Here is a 20,909-nt window from a genome sequence, read left to right as displayed (position 1 = left end):
TAGATTCACATGACAAACAGCCGACGAGAAACCTAACTGGCAATTAGCCGTGGGGTGGCCCGTGCGGGCGAGCACGCTGCGTTTTTGGGCGAGGAAGCCCAGAGCACTCGCTGCTGGCACAGCTTGCGCCTCCCTGGCTGCCCCCGTGGCTCCGCGCCTGGGGCTGCCGTGGCACTGCAATCCCACCCAGCGCGAAAACGCCAGCCCTAGGCTGGGAACACCCACCCAGGGGTGCTGCATGAACACAGCTGCCTGATCTTGTGACACGGAAGGCAATTCCTATTAATCCTCATATTTTTCCCAACTTGCAGGGGGGGCCTCCAGACCCAGGCGAGGGCCCAGGTAGCTTCTCTCGCTGTCCCTCCCTGCCTCCCTGTCCAGGTTTCTGCCAGCCCTTCAGGCACCGTCCAGCTCCAAGCCCAGGGATCAGGGTCTCGGCTGGGGGCTCCTTGGGGCTGTGCCCCCTTCTCCCCATTCTCCTGCCTTTGCCCCTTACGGAGTGGGGCTGGGGGGAACAAGAGAAGCGCTCCCTCCACGGACTGTCAACGCACACAGCTTGCCAGACAAAAGCTAAACCTCAGATTCAGGCGCTGACTTGGAGCAAAAGTTCAAACCTCACATTTGAACATATATATGAAAAAAGACAAAACAAACCCTCCAAATTGCTACAAAACAGAAGCTAGAGTGTCTAAATATTTACGAAATACCATCTGCAGCATTCTTTTTTCAAACAATGTTTTGCATCTTTTGAATTCAAACCGGTCCAAAAATCTCTCGACTGTTATTCCTCATTATATATCCATAAGCACACACACGTATGTGCACAAGTACTATTTCTCTCTAACAGCAATCTATAAAGATGAAAATCTTTATGCCTTGACTTTATAAAGGGATTACTTTAGGCAGAGGACACAAGACGACCCTTGCTTTAGCCATTGGAGATTATGCTCTCTACAGAAAGCTGTGAGCCTTAAATTGGTGCTGCTCTAATCCTAAACTGGAGAGGCATTCAAGGGATGCCATGACCCAGAAGAGCAAGAGGAAAAAAATCTAAATTAAAAAAACAACCAACAAAACCCACGCTGAAAGGGGGGGTGGGGGGAGGGAGAGAGAAAGGGAGAAAAGGAGAATGAGCTTGTTTTACGATAAACCTACTTATTTTTATTTTTAATTTCTGGTTGCTACTTTCCCTTTGATATCAGACTAAAGAAAAATCACCTTTGCACCCCCTTGCAGTTTGTATGTGCTTATTTTTAGAACTGTTTGACAATTATCCAAGGGTCTAAGACTAACAGATGGCCTGTCTTAAAGCCTCATATGTTCACTAGTTTGCACTTCTGACAAACAGTAAATGTACTCAAGAGTGTGCCATAAACAGGGCTGAATGAATACTCAGAACACAATTTAGTTAATACACTTCATTAAAACTGATAGTGGTAACCAATGTTTCCCATAAAACCAGGTGTTAATTGCCCTTCCAGTTGTTTCAGGTAGCTTTTACCCAGTGACATTTATCTGTTTAGATCATGGTTTTTCAGGAAATACAGTATTACTTCTTTCCTTTCCCCTGGTATTTCACCCACTACATAAAATGCTTGTAACAAGTGAACTTCAAGTTATCATGGTACTCAATAAAAAAAAAAATATGTCAGGCAAGACAGGTTCACATGTCCCTTCTTTATTTGAAGAATCCCTTGAAATGGAGGTAGAGGCAAACGAAAGGTGACACATCCTTTGTGAAAGGAATCGGCTGCCTGTGTTACTGCTTCCTTCATCTCTCAGCATCTGATAACTTGCCATGTGTCAGTCAGTCCCCGTATCAGCACACTTTGAGACGGCACTTCAACAAATGCAGTTAGGAAGCTGTCCTTTACAAGTTATTGAACCAAGAAAAAAAAAATAAAAAATCACTTTGAGTGTCTAAGAAAATACACCTGGAGGTTTGGTGTCTGACGCTTGCACATACGTGATTACTCTGGGGCCAAACGCACCTTCCACTGGTACCGGGACGCAGAAACACTCGTCTGTGCCAGGAACGAGCTGGCCCTGGCACCCCCGGGGTTTCCACACCTGCTGGGGAGGTTGGGCAGCCCCCCTCAGTGCATGCTCACCAGGGGGACACCCCAAGGCACCCCCAGAAACCTGCCAGGCTCCTCCAGTGACTTGGAACTTCATCCAGAGTCCGGCAGGAAGATTCAGAACTCGTAAAATATTTACGGGGGGAAAAAAGCTGCTCCACACGTGACCGCCTAAATTCTCTCTGCTTGGATTTTACAGGTCTCTTTCTGTGGTTGGCATGTTTCTCTACTGACATGCAACTGCCCAGGCACTGGTCTGTAAAGCCCCGGCAGCCCCCGAGGCACCCCCTGCCCCGCTGCCTGCCTTTGTTCTGCACGCTGGGGGCTGCGTGCTCTGCTGCCACGCGGCAGCGTCCCAGCAACATACTTGCTCGGTTTTATCTCTATATTTACACCGCTTCTGTTTATTTTAATCTATTCTTGAATTTTGATAGGCATTTCTGTGTTATTCTAGGTTTGAAAAATTACTTTTTTATACAAAGACCTTCTTAGAGTTATTTTTCCCAGCACCAGCCTTTTCTCACACCAGCTAAGGATTTTTTAGGTGATTTATGAATTTAATTTCCCTTCTAATTCAGGTTGTTTAGTCCTAATCAGACTCTGACAACTCACCTAAGACGCTTTCCCCTTTCCACTTCAGACTAATAATTCTGTATCATCAGTCTTCTAGACCTGCCATATCTTCCTATTCTTCTCTAAAAACTCAAAATAAACCAAGGTGAGCCTATTACAAGTGAACTCCAAATGCCAGCCTCAGCCTGGCATAGTCTCTTCTATTTGATTAAATGCCTCACCAGAAAGTCTATACGCTTCTTCCAAGAACACTGGGTAAAATGCTGAAGCACAAAAGCAAACTGAAGCCTTTGGGAAAATCTCCTTACCATGGCACTTTGGAAATAAAACCCACAGGAGAATACATTATTAAGAGATAACCGGAGTCTTCTGTTAGAGAAACTAGCCGTAAACACACCATGATTCACTGAGGCACCCAATGAAACCAGGGAGCTAATAATACCTGTCCAGAGGGACTGCACGCTCCTGAGAATTTCACTCAGAAATGCAAATTTATGAGCGTCCTTGTGACTTGCAGTCTACAGTATGCCACGTACAAGATCAAAATAAGCTGAGAGAAGAACCTTACACCTCCTAAATGCAAAGGGAGAGGGACAAATGTAATTACCGTTGTCAGAAGTGCATAAAACCAGAATATTTTTAGAATTCCTCCACTCCTCCCTCAGCCCCACCATTTCTCCCTGACTGGATCCCAGAGCCATTGCTAATCCCGAGGGCAGGGAAGAGCTTGCAGGATCCCGGCACGCCACTCAGCCACCAACACCTGGTGCTCTAACCTCGGCTTGATCAGCCTGTGTTTTTCTGGCGAGCTGGTCCCACAGGCGCCCCGGTGCTCACGGCCCCCGCCACCCCCGCGCCCCACGGACGTGGTCACCCACCCGGTGTGCTGCAGCTTGCATGCCCTTTGCCCGAGTTCAGAGTAACCCTCCAAAGCCATCCTAGCGAATGCAAACACCTCACTTCCAGTCCGTTTTCAAATCTAAGCCACACACCGATCGGAGAAAGCATCTACTGCCCACAGGGACCCCCCTTTGCCTGTGCTACACCGAAATCTTCAATGCACGGCGCAGTGCTGACCTGTTTTTATCTACTTATTGGTCCTGCTCAGGGAAGCAATGATGTTTTGAAATAATTTCCAGGAGGAAAACCATTTTCCAGGAATCCTTAGATACTCCTCTCAAAAGCATAACTTGTTGATTTATTTGAAGCCTATCTGAAGCGTATCTCATTAACCCCTCCTTGATCCAAGTTAAATCACATTGCAGAAGCCAGTTAATTGTTCATTTACGTGAGGGCTGGCATCATCATTATGGGACCCTTTGTGACTCTTCTATAAACACTAAATGATTTCCTGATTAGGTCTTTATTATATGACCAGGACAGCATCCTCTCACACTCCTTTTCTTAAAAAATACTTAGAGCAAAAGGGAAACACTTTACACAGTACCTTCAGCAGTCACCCGACAAAATGCACAGACAAAAGCTTCAATAAGTGACCATTTCCATGGGGCTATAACCCAACAGAAGCCAGGAAATTCAAAGTTGAACCTAAAACTGGCTCCTTAACTTGCTCTGCTGTTCTTCGGTACGGCAAGGGTCACTGAACACCATCTGATTTTTTGTAGGTTTTTTCTTCTGCACCAGTTAGGTATTCCTCTTGGTAAGGTCCAGGTGCAAAACAGTTTAAGCCTTACCTGGGAATTTCAATGCAAACATTAACAGGGGCACATCTTGCACTCTTCACTTAGGCAACATCCTTCATGGAATGATGGGAGCGGCAGCTGAACCAGGTTCCTTGGACCAAACAAGCAAGCGTGGACAGCTGGACTGCATGCGAGCAGCACCCATCCACAGCCAGGCTACAGCGCATCACAGTCCTTCCATCAGTAATTCTTTTAAAATGCAGCAACTAAAGTATGATCCCCTCTAATGGAATACTGATCTGAGAAATTGTATTGCCTTGTGTTATGGATACATTTTTCTTAAAGGCAGATAAATATTCCTGGCACGTGGCACCCACATACTGCTCGGGCTGACAAAATGGCTGGCCAGTGACCTGTTGCCTTGGACTTAATGGCTGTTATTGCTGGTTTCTAATTTCAAAAGGGGCATAAAAATCCTCCAATGCAAGTCTTTCTGCTATAAAATAGCAAGGCCACAGTTACAGAAGTACTTTATATGCTTCCCCATTAGTGTACATGCCACCAGCAGAGCAGAAATCTGCAGACAGGATTGTGCTCAGCCCACTGCCCACTGCCTTGAGGAATTAACCCCAGAGGAGCTACCAGTGTGAAGGAGCCAAGCAGCGTTTGTTCCCATAAGTAAAAGAGGGGCCAAAATATCACCAATACGAGCCATCTCCTCCAAGACATCACAAGCCAAAATAGCGAGGCAACATTGCTGCGGGGTGTGTGTGCGCGAAACAACTGTTAAAAAATGGGATTTTCCAGCCAGTGCTACTCCATTACAACAGTGTCGCTGGTCTTGGGAAAATCTGCCTTCCGAACAGCGAGAGGCTACATTTTAAACAATTGTGATTTCATGCAAAGACTAAGAGCATGTGTCGGCCCCAAAGGAGGACGAATTTTTCAGAAGTAAGTATGTTCTACACCTCCTCTTTACTCCTTTTGGAGAGACAGTAATGTAATGCACTGATGACAGATACGCTATATGCAGTCAAACCTCAATGCCCATGGCAATTTATTCAGGTTTAACTGTGCAACAGAAACAAATGAGGAGGCTCGGTGGTCAGGCAGGAGCTCTCCCTCAGGGCTGGCACGGTGCGGGCGGTGCTTTGGCCATTTCTGCACGGTGCAAAGCCAAGGCAATTTGGTTCTGCGGACGTGCTCTGTGTGGAGGTGACCTCAGGGTGTCCATACCGCCTGCCCAGGACATGGCACAGAAGACACACAAGACACTCTGCAACGAATCAGCTCAAGCACGGCTGACTTGCTAAGCTCAGGACTGCTTGCTTCAAATCTGGGCTGGCTCATGCAGAGTTGGGGTGACGGAGCCTCACTGAACCCAAGCTGACCTTACACAAAGCCATGAGCTGTTTCTGCACTGATCCCATCAGCACGTAGGGTCTTACCTCTATCATCTGGATTTTTCCAGCAAAGCCCCATCACCTCACTAAGGATACACAGTTTAGTATCTTGTAAGTTATTCTTTTAACATGAAATGTGGAGAATGAAGAGAGCAATAACAATCCATCCATTAGCAGTTACTGCAGAAGCTGGGTCACTGCACATGCACCCCCAGCCCGTGCACCAAACACTTCCCATCCCATTTCTTTTTTTAACATAAGCAGAAACCACAGAACAGGTACAATCTGAAAACAAGTTGTATAGTTGTATTCTAAATTATTTTACCTTTCTTCCTTTCCCCTCTGGTCAAAGGGAGCTTTAAAACTACTCTCAAAACATGATGTCAAAGCAGAGTATTAATTAAGAAAACATCATCTGACTGAATATACTTCTCTGAAAGCAACCTCAGAAAGAGTGAGCGGCAAGGTTATTCCAGGGCTGTTTTCAGGTCCCTGAAAATAGGCTGGGCTGAAAATACTGACAACCTTCCTGATGAGCACGGAGGTGCAGGCAATGACAGCCCTATGCACAAGCGCAGGTGAAGGAAGGGAAGCTACCAGCAGATTTTTGAACTGTTCCTTCTCCTTTTGTTCTTATCAGGCCCCATTTTTTTTCCTGACTACTCATCACGCTTGCTCCATGTATCTGACCTCACAGAGCAATAACAGGTAAGGCAGTGAAGAATTAGCAAGAGTGTCTCTCGTGCTCTTTAAAGCCACCCTAGGAAAACTGGCCCTTGGGATCAGGCCACAGGGCAGGACCCCTGTCCTCAGCTTGCTCCAGCAGCCGGGGCTGACACCACTGCTCTGGCTGCCTTTCACTGACCGACGGCATAAACCCTAGGATTACACCCTAAATCTCTTACTCAGCAAATCAGAAGTATACCCACAGCCTTTAAAATTTCTTCATGAAACTATTTTTCAAATTCCTTCTAACGGTAAAAGTGATGGGGGCTCTGCCAGCACCACAGCAGTAGGCAACGGCAGTGCAGTATCACTCCAGGATTTCCTGTCTGGAATTTAGGCTTCACGTCTGAAATACAACACACACACCACATTTGTATGACTGAAGAAACACAAGACGCTTGCCACACATTTATTATCTTCCTGGGGAAATGATATAGAGGACAAAAGAGACTATATTTACTCCCTCCCCAGCTGCTTTTACAATCTAATAATTTATTTCTCCTGGACATAAATTTCAGATTTAAACGAAATCCCCGAAACCTAAAGATGCCACATGGTAGAGGCTAGGGCAGTATTTCTTTCTGTTTTGGAGGTGGAGTGCTTAATGCATTGCTCTGTTAACCAGTAGCCTTAAATTTCAGGGTGGGGGGAAGAGACAAGAAATTAGGACTGTGGCACACCCTAGATGCAGATACAGGCGACTGTGATTACTACCTTCATACACAGAGTTAAAAATATCTGGTTATTGAAAATTATTTTCTCATTCCATGGGGGTTTATCTGGGTTTAGGCTGAGATGTTTATTTTTTTCTGCAGCAGCCGTACTGGGGGATTCTTCTACAAGATTTTCCTTACACAGGAGCTATATATCATTCACATTTCTGAAAACTGAGGCCCTTTCTATCATGCAAGAAATCCTTGCAATTAGAAACAACCATATCATCTTTCAGAAAAATAAAACAGATAAAGTACATCTCCAAATTCTTCTAGTCAGCAGCTAAGATACCAGTGCTCTTAAGGCAAATGTAGAAATGCAAGGTATAAATTCACGTTAACTGTTACAAATATTTCCATCTGTTCACAGACTAACTAGTGACTGAAACTGATGAATCCACTGAAATGTAATTTTCAAGCTCACTAGCGTCTGTTCTCTTCTAGTAATAAAGTAAATGCTTTTCAATAACTGTGCTGCTTTTGAATGCCAATTTCTATTTAAGTAGGTTCAGGTTCTCTCTCTCTCTCAAAAAAAAAATTAAAATAGCAAATGCCTTTTCTTTCCAAAGGTCAAACTAAGCTTTTAAAGAACAAGCAACGTTTCAGCAAGGCAGAGAGGACAAAACTCCTATCAGATAAATGGGCTGTGTAATGATTGAGAACCACGGCTGCCTCAGGTTTCCTGAATGGGCTGTAGGATAGAATTTGGCACAAACAGTCTGATGTTGAAGCTTATATCTCTTTTACTGCAGACAAGAAATTCACCAAAATATATAAATAATGAATGTGGCTGGGCATCTCTGCTGGTACTACTGCTGGTTCTGCAAGATACAGGAGCAGAAACATACACTGCTCCATGTTTTTGTTATTAGTGAATCCTTGTTCTCCAACAATAAACACAGAATATTTTATCTGAAATGGCTTCTGCAGCACATACAGTATAAGTTTCAGCTCTCTAAAAAGTGCCAGCAAATTGCAGAAAGATAAGTTACAAAGACGTACCTAATTTGCTGTGATGAATTGTGTGCATGCTTCAGTGATCAAAACTGCAGCTGAGACCTATTATATTTAATGATCTAGACATTTCTTGTGAAAACACTCAGGCATATACCGTTATGTCTGGACAAGCATCCCCCTTTTGCTCTAGCAGCAAGCAAATGAAGAGACAGAACTTTTAAAAGGATGCTGTACACCACCTTCGATGAGCTCTTTAAAACAGAGGCTGATCAAGCTCCGCTGTTTTCCTTAAATAATGCTTACGCTCTGCCCTTTCCAGTGCAGTATCCCTCTTCCTTTGAAAAATGAAGTCAGTTCCTCTGCATGCTAGCGACACTTACAGGAAGAAAAGGAGCTAATCCTTTTTTTTTCTGTGCTCAGACCCCAAACTACCTTCCACAGCAGCCACTATAGCAGCAGCAGATCAAAGGGGCTGTATTAGGGATCTCTTCCCACCAGCAAAGAAAAATTGTGACAAGACTTTTTGGAGAGAAAACAAACCAAAACAAATTATTTGCCTGAATATTACACGAAGATTCTGTTTCTATTTTAAGGACTGCTTAGAAAGGCATGTGCTATCAAGCCTGGTAGGGCCAAGCGGTGGTATCAGGTCTGCTGTCCCTGAGGACACTGTCCCCGCACAGCCAGCCGTGCCAGTGGCCACACTCCCGGACTTACAGCTTATGGCCCCTTTGCTCTGTGGTTCTAGGCAGAGCAGCAGGAAAAGGGGCTTCCTACCGCCTTCCTATGGGGACAGCAATTTCACCCTGCGAACAGCTGAAGGACTTCCGAATAAAAGGTCAGAAGCTTCCAGGACTGGCTCCACCAAAATTTTCCTGCATGGATCTGGGTATATTGTTCAACCTTTGCCTTTGCAAATGTATAAAACAGGAAAAAAACAACCTCAGAAAAAGTGCTGGTAAACTTCAGTCATGCATGGTTATAGAAACCACAGAGATCTGCAGAGAGAAGCCACAAAGAATATTCCTGCTACCACACATTCAAAAGCTCATTTTCTTCCTCCCTGGTCAGTTTGAACCTTTCTGTCAGTCACTGTTCAACAAAACGTGTGTGTTTGACACCAGAAATAAGGATTTCAAAGTGCTATTTCATTCACCTGAGGAACTGCTAAATACTATCACAGTAGTAATTTGTGATAGTGTGGTAAAGAATGAAGAAAAGGTATTTGTTAATTGTTGACATAACAAAATTAATTTTCCGTCCCTAAACTTTTTCTCATCTCTCCTGTGAGCTCTGATGCAATGTTACTGACTGGCACTGCTGAAATGCCAACTTGCATTTCTCATCCTTAATTTCTCTCTAAATGTCATTAGTAATTGTTATTGCCAGACCAGAGAGTGCAATCTGGTCTTTCCGAAAGAAAATCCATTTCTCATTTCTTCTCCTGTGCTTCCTCCTTTTGGTCAAGGATGGATGTTAAACACAGCCCGTGCGCTCTGCTTCCAAGAAGATAGGAATACATTAATGTATCTGGAAGTAAAACATTCCTGCTTTATTTATTTACGTACAGTATGCCTGGATCTTTATGAATAACAAGATCATATATTCAGAAGGATCTTTAAAGCACATCTTCCGAAAACAGTTACCAGTCCTGATTGAATAAAGCTAACTAGTAGGGGAAAGAAACATGCTTTCATCTGTGCAGAGACTCCTCTCTGGATGCTTCCATAAATTACTCTTTTTGGTGGGCAACAATGTTGCCAAATTTAAAAGCATATTACATGCTTTTTCTCTGTTTTTGTCACATAGAAAAAAAACCTCTTCAGTGAGATGTGTAAACTGGTCCAGCTTTGGTTTGGATTAATGTATTGCCCTCATTTACCCACGCAAGTAAAAAGGGTTTCCACCACCAAGAGGGGAGGTGAGCTTAGACATCTGCGTGCAAACAAAAACCTGCAAGTATAAAAAGCTGGCTGCTTGCGTATCACTACATACTGTGCCAGCACTTTGTATAGTTATGTGCGGCTCCTACAAAATTTGGTCTCCAGTATTTAGAGGAGAGTAGTACCTTGGCACTTGGAGGCAAATTTAGGAGGCACTCTTGTGTCATGTCAGACCTTTACCTGGATTCCCCACAATCAGCACATCTTACATTTGCGTGCCTGCATTACGTTTTGTAATGTATATGAAGTAATTAGTTCAAAGCTAGGCTGCATTTCCATATCCATTAACTAAAGGCATCTTATCTCAGAATAAATAGACATTTGGACATTTCCAGCCAGGAATTGTGCTTTCAATAAACACAATTGATGCATATACATTGTCTCTTGGCAGCTTACACTCCTGCCCATCTGTTGGGATGGCATGGTGCCTACGCAAAAGTTGGTTGGACCCTTGCCCTAGGGCATAGATGACAGGCAACGACGGGTTTAGCTGGGCAGCCTGAGCACCGGATCCAAGTGCCATCTCTGCTGTAGGAAGCCCCTTCTGTGTGCCAGCGCTGCCACATTGGAACGACATGCCTCCTTACACTTGATCACACATGTTGACACTTGGGTGCGCTTAAGTGCATTAATGACTGAAACGATGCCTTTCACCTGGCTCCCTTCTTTTTTTTTTTCCCCTGCTCTGCATCGCTGCTGGGTTTTCTGCACATGTTAATGTGAAGTTACATTCACTTTGTTAGCCAGGGCCAGCCACAGAATAGTGCTAATGGTGTAAAAAGTGAAGGAGGGTCTTTTGTTATGGGACACGCTACTCCAGTGCCAGACATTTCCAAGCTTTATCTCAGGTGAAACTTTGCAGACGCGAGAGATCTTTCTGCACCTCACTAAAGAGACCTCAGGGATGATAAAGATGCAGCAACGTATTGATCAGAGGCATCTTTCCAAATGAAACCGCTACACCTCGTCACTACATCAAACACAGGGCAAGGCGAGATTTCTGCACCATCCTTTGTTTCCACAGAAGTGGCCACACAAAGAGGCCACGCGCTCTGGATTAGGTGGCTGCTCCAACAGCACCCCCAGCCTCAGATGCAGGAAACACCACCCCATTTTGTGCTAGGGAAGAAGGTGCTGACAAATCACACAGAGGTGCACAAGCATGAGCAGCCCCTTCTTACATACAGCATTAACCTCCGCGCATGTCAGGGCCAGGAAACCTCCAGCATCACCCGCACAGAACCTCAACCGCAGCCGCTGCACAGCCCAGGACAGCCCTGCAGAGGCTGCCCTGGCTTTCTTAGCTTTTGTCCTTATGAGAGCCTGTTCCTAACCCCAAATTGTTAAACAGCCATATTATTCCTCCTCCCAACAAATTAAACATACATATTGAAAACTGGAGACCTAACAGGTAAAAACTCTTCCCCGCTGTGACAATAGATCAGAGGTAAAACTTGTGGTTTTGCAGTCCATAAAGCGTGTTCAGGCAGACAGACTCAACATGATGGGTATGTGCCTACAGCACTTTTAATTTTTAATTATTGTTAGTTATAATTATCTGACTGCGTCTGAATGAAACCCAGCAATATGGCTGGAATAGATTTTGGTATTCTTGTAATTTATTAGCTTTGTAACTACTAATAATTAAAATTTAACAATACTCCAAGCACCACAGCAACATTTTTTTAAGAAATGGTAGCCAAATCTGCTAAGATAACCGACTGGGTCATTTTTAGGATTTTAAAGGAGGACTAACACTAAAAAAAAAAAAAAAAAAAAAAAAAAAAAAAAAAGAGCCTATCAACAACTGAAACGCAAAGATATAAATTCTGTTTAAAAGAAAAAATGGCTTTTACTTGCAGAAAATTAATTCTACACATGATTTTGTGGGTGCTTCATATGAAAGAAAGAGCTCTTGGAAAAAGCTTGTGGTTTGTTTCCAGCACGAAGCTCCTGGTGTTTAACATCTAAGTCACACGTAAGTTCTGAAATACAGCAAAAGTTACGTTACATGAAAGCACTGCCTTGAGATAAGAGCCACATTTCAGGTCCCATTTGTCCTGCCATCCACACACTCCCCCAGGGAAAAATATTTTCTGCAACTTCGTCAAAATACCACAGATTTGCTTTTCTCTCACTGATTGTGTGGACACCACAGCCCAGAAGCACTGAGATATTTCAGTGTTGCAAGCGCATAGGGCTGTTTGGAAGAAAAATTTTACTTCTAGTTAGGTAAGCTTTCTTGTACCCCCAGGAAGCAGGTAAAGCCCATTTTTCAAGTAGAAGCTGGTGACAATAACCCCTAAAAGATTTTCAATAGCTGGGTACAGACCCAACATTGCTTATGTCTATATTCAGCGCTCTGACCATTGGTGGTGAACTGAGCCCTTAGATGCAGCCCAGTAGACTTGCCTGGGTACAGGCGGGTCACGTAAAACCCAAGAGGCTCTCGTTCTCCCCATGTGCTTCAGGGGACACTGTTGTACCCCGATGGCCCCAAGGACCACTGGCGTGAGCAGGCTGGAGATGTTGCTCCTCATTGCGCCACTCCCAGGGCACAGAGCAGCATCGTAACATCCCCCATCAGGCCCCATCAGACCATGTGGTGCCCTGCTGCGGTGCCCCCCTCGCCCGGGCAGGATGCAGCCCTCTACAGGAGACATATCTAACATCGAGCTGACATTAAAAGCAGACTTAAAGGAAAACCTGCTTAGGGCTTGATCTGCTGTAATCAGCGGAAAGAATCCCAAGGACTTTGATGTGGACCAAATCAAGCCCCTGGAGGACGTTCATGGCAAATCATTATTAATATAATGAGTGCAATTTCTCTGCAGCAGCTCATGCCTGTTTATGGATATATGAAAATTGCCAGCTTTTCACATAAAATAAAATGAGGGGGGAGACAGACCACAGTGTTAGCCAATGAGCCGTAGTAGCCACTCTCCTTTTGATATATGTCTGTTTAAAGAAACTGGGTGCTTAAAATGACAGCAAATTCCTCTGGTGAAGCTCTCTTAATTTAGTGGTTTGACATATCTCCAAATCTGAACAGAAAAGAAAGCCCTTTATTCATAGCAGGCAATAAAACACCTGAACACCTGTGCTAGGAAAGACCTGGCAGGTACCCTGCTCCCTCGGTACCTCGATTATTTGCGCATTGTTTATTATATCCCTTGCCTTAGTTTTCATCAATTGTAATCATTTAGGAGGAAACGGTATGATTAACAGTACACAAGCAAACAGCAGGAATTAATCCTTTAAATACAAATATTTCATTGGTTATATGATGGCTCCTTGGAAAAAGCAGTGTGGCAAAAGCATACATATGAAAACCCTCCTTAACTTTCCTCTGAAAATCACTGCTCAGTCACAATTTGCTTAATGTAATTCTCGCTAATTCTCGATGCAAGCAATTGAGGAGGTATCTTTCCCTGCTGTGAATCACACCACAAATAAAACTCTCAGCACCCATAATTTCTGACCCATCTTTGGTGTTGGCAGAGCTCCCTGCTATATTTTAAATAGTAAAGACCAAAATTTCAGGTGTCACAGAACTAGCTCATCTCCCCCGTCTCGGTGCCCTGCGTGCCGCTTTGACTCCAGCTGCCTGGGTGAAGCGGGCGTGCCAGCGGTGGCCGGCGGCTCCTGACATGGGTCCCAGAGCTGGCACTCTGTTTGAAAGGGCTCCTTCTGCCCTGCATGTGAGGAACCCCCCAAACCTCCACCTCTACGTTTGTTTCAGTGAGCAAGGTTTAATAGGGGGGAAAGAAACGCTATAGCCTCTGTGTTCTACACGTTAGCTATGAATTTACCTTTTTCCAGGAGATTTTCATCATATTCAGAGCTGTCAATCTTACAAATTGAGGATGTGAAAAACACGGAGCTGCCAGCCCTTCCTCTTCTGCCCTAAGGGTATGTGGGGTTATCACACATACCGTTTCCTTTGTGTCTCATACTTAGCCTTAGCATGTTTTCCTTCCTTATTTCCATGAGATAATGGAAGCAGTTAAGTAACATTCTGTTTTCTTATGGCAATATCATCAAGGTAACCTCACTGACTCATTGCTCCAGATTCACACCAGAAATTCCACTGTTTATAGAATGACTTCAGTTCCTCGGAGCTTTCTTAAGCTTTGGGTTTACGGCTCCATCAGATGGCGTAAACTTCAAAACATAAACCTATATTAAAATACAGCTGCTAGTTCAGAAGCGCAAAGAGGGTTTGATTGCTTCCAGCGTTACACTGCCGAAGCAGTATTTGCACTAACCACTAAAAGTACATTTACAGTGGCCACGTTTCTCATCACGTGGCACACACGTGCCCTTCTGCACTTACTTGGTGTTTACCCTAAGTGTTTAAAGAAACGTTCACAAATCAGCAGGGCTAATTCAAGCCACTGCATGACATCTCTAGAAGTTACCTTTTCCCTGTGCTGCCTGTCATTTTCCCCTCCCTCCTTTTCTGTAAGCACTCCACTCTGAATGTCTTGAAACAGTCAAATGTTCAATGTTTTAAAAAGTATTTTCCGTGGTTTCACTTAAAAAAATACACAGAAGTAAAACAAAGCGTAGGTTCAGATTTTGACACTAGTTATTTTACGCCAGTGGGAAAGCAAGATCAGAACTGAAAAGTCAAATTCATCAAGTAGAACCCCTTGATGGATGGTGATTTGCCCACATGAGAACAATTGCACCGTTAGGAGACTGAAAGGTTTATGCAGATTTAACCCTAACTAGCAGCTGAACAACAGGTTCACTAAAAATAATACTAAATCTTCATTACTCAACAAAAATATAACCAATGGTTGAGGAATTTAGAATAGGCAGCTTACACATCAGAAACTGATGAGATGAATGTGCCAAGGCAGACTGGTACAAAAGTCTTGAGCATTTCTAACCGATTTATACACACATTTTGTGTCCTCCTTGGCTCAGGTATTTGGATTAGTGAAATCCCTGGCATCAAGTAAACACACATTTCTGAGTCACTGCTGAAATAAAGACTAAAACTGTGCAGCTAAGTACTGAATTTTCATTCAGCCAACACCATTCAAAACTACTCGTGTAATTATTATGAGCACAGAAATTTTAAGTGCACACAAATCCTGCATAAAAACTGGAAAATTACAATCATAATTTATCTGATTAAAGCTGCTATTTGCAGCAATTTTGCAATGCACAACACTTCAGAACTGAAACACTATGTGATTAAAACTGTTAATTGCAAAAAACAGGCTGCTGTTAAGGCTATAATTTAACAGAGTTTGCTTTATTTGATCATCTGATTTTAAAGGTTAATGCAGTGACCTAGGAAGCCAGTATGCCCATTTTAATTGTGCTGGCATTTTGACCAAACACCACTTTAAAGGAAAAATGGGAGGATAAATCAGAACCAGCTTTGCAAACCACTGCTGCCTTCATAAAACGTTCATAGTGAGAACACACAAACCCCAAATCTGCTGACTTTATTAAAATATTAACAAGGTATAGTTAAAACTTTTGTACACTTATGCAAATCAGATTGCTAGAACAAGGGAAAGAAGAGATTCCCCTGGGAGAAAAAAAATAAAATCAACAAAGTGAAAAGATCAACCATCCTTCCACAGCATGACAGCACGACACAAGAGGCAGTAGCTTGGGAATTCAGCAAGATAAATAAAAACCCTCCAAAGTTTAAGTAAATCATGGTTTATAAAGCTAATAGATTTAGATGAGGCATACAGTACCATTCCATAAAAAGACTGCATTTGCTAGGGGACGGCAGCAGTATTTTGGTGGCTGTGCTACACAGGCAAGACATGTGTGAGGAGGACGCCTGGGTGGGCGCCTCCCTGCCAGCTCTTTAGGAAAGCAAGCTCTGGTGGTCCATCCCCCGCGAGGGATCAGGCACGCTCGCCATCGAGGTTTCAGCATCTGCATGGGTTTTGCACCAAAGGTACCAGTGCGATTTGAACCCCAGCCTCACCAGCACAGCTTAAGGCAGCCCCTGGGGCCAGGGACCCAAGAGAGCTGCAGTAGCATGCCCAGCTCAGGGTCCAGCCCCTCCAAAAGGCTTGCTGCCCCTGGGAACGGGTGCGGGCCGAGCACGGGCTTTGTAGAGGCTAATACTGCTGTGGCGGTGGCCCCCAGGCTGCCAGGGAAACGGGTACATAACGCCTGGTTTGCAGAACCTGCAGCTTATTGATGTGTTAGTGCCTTGGCGGAGCCTCTAATTAAGCGTGTTGAGCTGCACCCATGCTTTGCTCTCATACCTCGGTAGGAAAAATTCCTTTACTTGTGACTTAACAGTGAGGAAGGGGAGGGGGCAGCTCCCATTTGCTTAGTCTTTGTATGTTAATCAGTCCCTGAATTATTAATAGAGAAAAAGAAATTATTTACAAGGTGTTTGACGTAGACATGTCAGGATGTAGCAACACTACTGTCAAGAGAAATACTCATAAAGAATCATGATATCTGTCTTGTCTTATTTATTTATTTATTCCAGCCATGCTCAGAGACCCCTTTCTCCTGATAGCACCCAGGGAGGCAGGAGGAGACCGAGAGACTGTTTAAGGGCAGAAGAGGCCATACTGAGGGTATGCACCTTTTCTAAATGCTACACAAGGGTGACGGTTGCACAGAGAAATCGACAGCTTTAGCATTGCTTTTAGTCCTGTTGTAAACATACCTGAAGCTCTGTTTGAAAGAAGAACTTCTGTGGGCACTGGGAACAATCATAAATTTTATCTTCCTGCCCGTGGACTGCAAAGATGTGCTGCTGCAGTTTGTTTGCCTGTACAAAAACTGAAACGACATAGTACGATTAGTTGAGATTGCTTCATATAAAGCATCTTGTCTTGAACTACACTTTTACAATTGCAAAGACTCTGAAAAGTCCAAGGCTACCTGCCAGAGAAGTGCCGATACACTTGGTTCAGCAGAATTTCCTTACAAGTAGTCAATTTAGAGTCTCCAGGCTGACAGTCAGCTTACTTCTAACAGACTCTATATCCTGTATGGATTTTTGATATTTCACATAAAGCTAACGCTGTCCACAGGTAACTGGAAGAATTCAGTCGTCAGACCAAAGAAAGGACATCACCGCTTCTGCGGGTAGCTCTGGGCCCACGGCAGGTGCATCGGATGCATTTTTAATGCAGGACAACTGGGCCAGGAGAAGCCTTCATGGCTGGTCTGGAAGATGTGTGGCCCAGAATAACATTTCTCGCAGACACGTAAATCCGAAAGGGCAGGCTTGTCACAATTTTTAGACCTTTTAAATGGGTTGTTCATTCAGTATAAGAAAAAAGATTACGATTTAACATCACAAATATCACAGCATCTACATTATGATTTTGAATTGATAATTATTCTGACTTTATCAAGTGAAATTTGAAAGTGAAACATATGGAACCGCAGGCTTTAGCTGGTTAAAAATACATCTCGTTTAATTTTTGTCTCATTTTATATGAATAATCTTCAGTATGTGAAAATAGCTTCTTCAGTAGAATTAAACACGGGCACTCAGAGAGTCATTTTACAGCACATTTCAGGAAACGATAAATTAACGCCAAGCTCACACAAAAAGCAGGCTCTCAAATTGTGGGCCAAACCCTAAAGACTGTGGGTTCGCCCCACTTCCACCCAAGTTAAAGGAATCACAGGTGCTGCCGTGCCCCTCTACTGACAGCAGGTCCACAGTCACACCTCTTCCACCCTCATCTCTCAAGGAGTTTGGAAATGCAGATGTTAACTGCTGTTTTTTAAGAGTACAAAAGGCAGCCTTTAACATGCATCCTGCAGATCCTTTAAAAGCAAGATCACCCCAGACCATTTGCACCGATAAGACAGCTTAAAATGAACTACAGGGAAGGAATACCTAGCAGGCCCTGAGACAGAAGTTAGAAATGTGCCAGAAACCTGGGCTTCAAAAACCTCTGAGAGAGGAGCTGGCAAAACTATACAGTTGGACAATTTGCTCTTACCAAACCTTTACTTAAGTGAGCCTCACCTCTGTGAGTGGACTGTGAGCTACCTAGCCTTTAAGGGGTCCTTGCTCAGGTAAACACGGGCTTGCAAGAGCAGGTCCATCCCTTGCAAGTCCTGCACTTGGAAACGCATCGCGCCTTCGAGCCATGAAGTATAATTTAAAAGGCTTCGATTTGTGGGGGGTGATGCGGAGCTGCTGCATGCGTCAGTGCTGCCTGGTGTCAAACACCACAGTGCTGCTCTTCAGAGCGAGCCCCAGTTTCAGACAGGCGATATTTTGAACATTTCCAAGCACAGTATTTCTTTTTCCCAAGGAAAGGACTACAGTATTTTACAAATCCCCTGAGCGTTGTTTCTGGATCAAGCCATGCACGCTGAGGCTTGTCTTGGCCTCCCTGTCTTACCTGTGAAACAAACAGGGCATTTGAATGTGCCTCCCATCCCCTCAAAGCTGTGCTCAATCAGGTGACACAGGAGCTTTGCCGGAGAGTCAAACATCTGGTTACACAGCTTGCACTCATGATTGATGCCTTCCTCTGCAAGGTTCAAATGATACAACTTGTTAGTGACACAGCAGATTAGCGTCGGGGATGCAGCAGCAGTCGACGAGAAACACCCGTGCCGGCGCGCATGACTTCAAGGACCCGCAGACATCGCTGCGGCTCCAGCCTCGCCAGCCTCGCTGCTTGTGCGGGGCGTGTGGGTGTCCAGCCCCCCGTCGCATTTTGGGGCGTTGATTTTCAGCTGTGATGAAAGCAGCACTGCCATGAACATGTCGGGGACCCACGTGCCTGCTCCCAGGCTCGTGACAACGCTGCACCGCTCCACCTCACATCCTACCACAAAGGAAGCGCATCCCTGCTCTGGGTATAGATTATTAAATAGTCAAACAGCATTTAAAATTAATTTAACAGGGTGAATTCAACCAACAACGCTGAAAGCAGGCTGAAATGCTGTCTTCACATCAGCCTACGCTGCAAACATATGGGAGAGGAAGAAACCGTAGGAGAATAGCAGGAGTCCAGGGAAGAGTTTCAGCCTTGATTCTACACCCCTTGTTTTTTTCCCCAAGGTGAAGAGAGAGCATTGGAGGTATTTAAATGTCATTTGAAAGTGTAATGTCCATGTCATAGATCTTAAGCATTGAATACACGGGGCCCATTTTAAAAGTCCCTATATTCTAGCTGAACTCATAGAGAAATAACAATAATTATTACTATTGTTTCAAGCCTACCACTTTTTAAAGATGACCTGTTTCTCTGTTTACTGAGCTTTGTGGTTCTGGGTGCAGCTGAGCCTTTTTTTGAGGTACTGAAGCCATATTAAAACAATTTTGACACATAAAACAATCCTTTGGTTTTCTTGAAGGAGAGAGTTGTAGAAATCTAGACAATACAACATACAGTTTATATAAATCAGAAAACAACTAAAATTTAATAAAAACTTGTGGATGGTTCTGTAAATACGTCCCGAAAACATGTCCCTCCTTCACTGTGGCAGCACATGAACTTCTCATGAAAACATATTTTTAAAAGCTAAAGAAATTCTGTCTTTTGATGTACACAGCTTTATTTTTGTATCTTCAAATATCACTGACTTCAATTTTTAGTTCCAAGATAGCGAAGAAGTGACTACGATAGACCATGGACTAATCTCTTGCCAGATGCATTGGATCTTGTGAATCATGCAAGCCTTCAGAATCAGGTCTTTACTTATAATTGCTTTAAATTAGCTTTTCATATCTTTAAAGGGGCCAGAGGGACATTTTTGGTTTCTGTAAGGCCTTTGGTACTCTCAGGATCCCAAAGCCCTTTCACAAGGTGGGGAGTCAGGTGCCAGGGCAGGCAAACAGCAGGGCTCTGCGCGTGGGATGCCGGGCACAGCCTGTGCCCAGGCGCACGGTGGCTCTCGCACATTGGCACCTTGGCACGTTTGTGGCTAGAGGCAATTCCCAGCACACACGGACCTTGGAGGGCCCTCCGCGTAGTGTGAAAAATGACAACAATTTTAAAAAAATAAAATCTCCACACAAGCGCCTTGTGCGCCAGCATGTGCCGGCGGGATGGGGAGAAGTAAACAGGTGGGTTGGGAAGGAGGTAAAAAGAGAGAAGGAAAGGAAGGGAAGAGTCAGGAAGAGGAAAGGGCTGGTGACTCTAGGACAGCAGCTCCATGGATTCCCTGAGCAGCCATAACCAGGGACTGGAATATTTCTAGAATGCAATGTGGTTTGTAATTCTCTGGTTTGGGCAGCCACCACATCGCCCTCTCCGACGGATGGGTTTCAAAACCCTGACCCTCTCCCTTCACTGTAGTGTAAGGCCGGCTTCTCCCATCAGACCCTTGACTGAAAACTTTTGGCTTTGTGCAATCTTTATAATCTGCTCTGGAGGGGAGGAAACATGGGGAAGGGATATGTGTCTTGTGCTGAGCATCCTGAGCATGCCCACAGCTGTGTACAGCAACTGAACGCTGCAATAAACCTGGAGAGGACAAAGCAGGTACTGGGGGGAATGGAACAAATTCCTTCTATGAGTAAATCAGAGAAATCATGTTTGACATTAATTTCCTACCCTCCTCATACTGGGTGTTTGGCAAACGGTGATTCATGTACAGCCTATGGTCCTATGTGAGCACATGTGTTCATAAATACGGATGGACACATAGTGCTGATTAGACAACTGCTCCTTTCTGCAGCCTAAATACCTATAATTTCAGCAAAATTAAAAAAAAAACCAACAATGCTCAGCATTCCAATTGAAGTATATTCTTACAAGCTTGGTATGTTTAATTAGGTAACAGAGATTGTGTATTTTCTTGGTTGATCCCTGCAGTATTTTAAATAGTTAAACCCATAACAAACAAACTAAAACTCGAATGAAAAATAATAAAACATAATGGGTTCCTG

At 44.1% G+C, this 20,909-nt stretch overlaps 1 protein-coding gene across 6 annotated transcripts in view; it reads right to left on the bottom strand.

The window, feature by feature from the left end:
* Positions 1-20,909, bottom strand: part of ZNF423 (zinc finger protein 423) — a 234,640-nt gene that overhangs the window by 5,339 nt on the left and 208,392 nt on the right. For all 6 annotated transcript variants that reach the window (XM_055726858.1, XM_055726859.1, XM_055726860.1 and 3 more), the window contains 2 exons: positions 18,409-18,540; positions 16,704-16,819 (listed from right to left, as the gene is read on the bottom strand). In XM_055726858.1, the coding sequence (XP_055582833.1) occupies positions 16,704-16,819; positions 18,409-18,540 (248 nt within the window). Of the gene's footprint in view, positions 1-16,703; positions 16,820-18,408; positions 18,541-20,909 lie in introns of those variants that run through there.

Source organism: Falco cherrug, chromosome 14 (assembly GCF_023634085.1).
Source record: "Falco cherrug isolate bFalChe1 chromosome 14, bFalChe1.pri, whole genome shotgun sequence".
NCBI classification, from domain to species: Eukaryota; Metazoa; Chordata; class Aves; order Falconiformes; family Falconidae; genus Falco; species Falco cherrug.
This window is presented reverse-complemented; position numbering and strand designations above follow the sequence as displayed.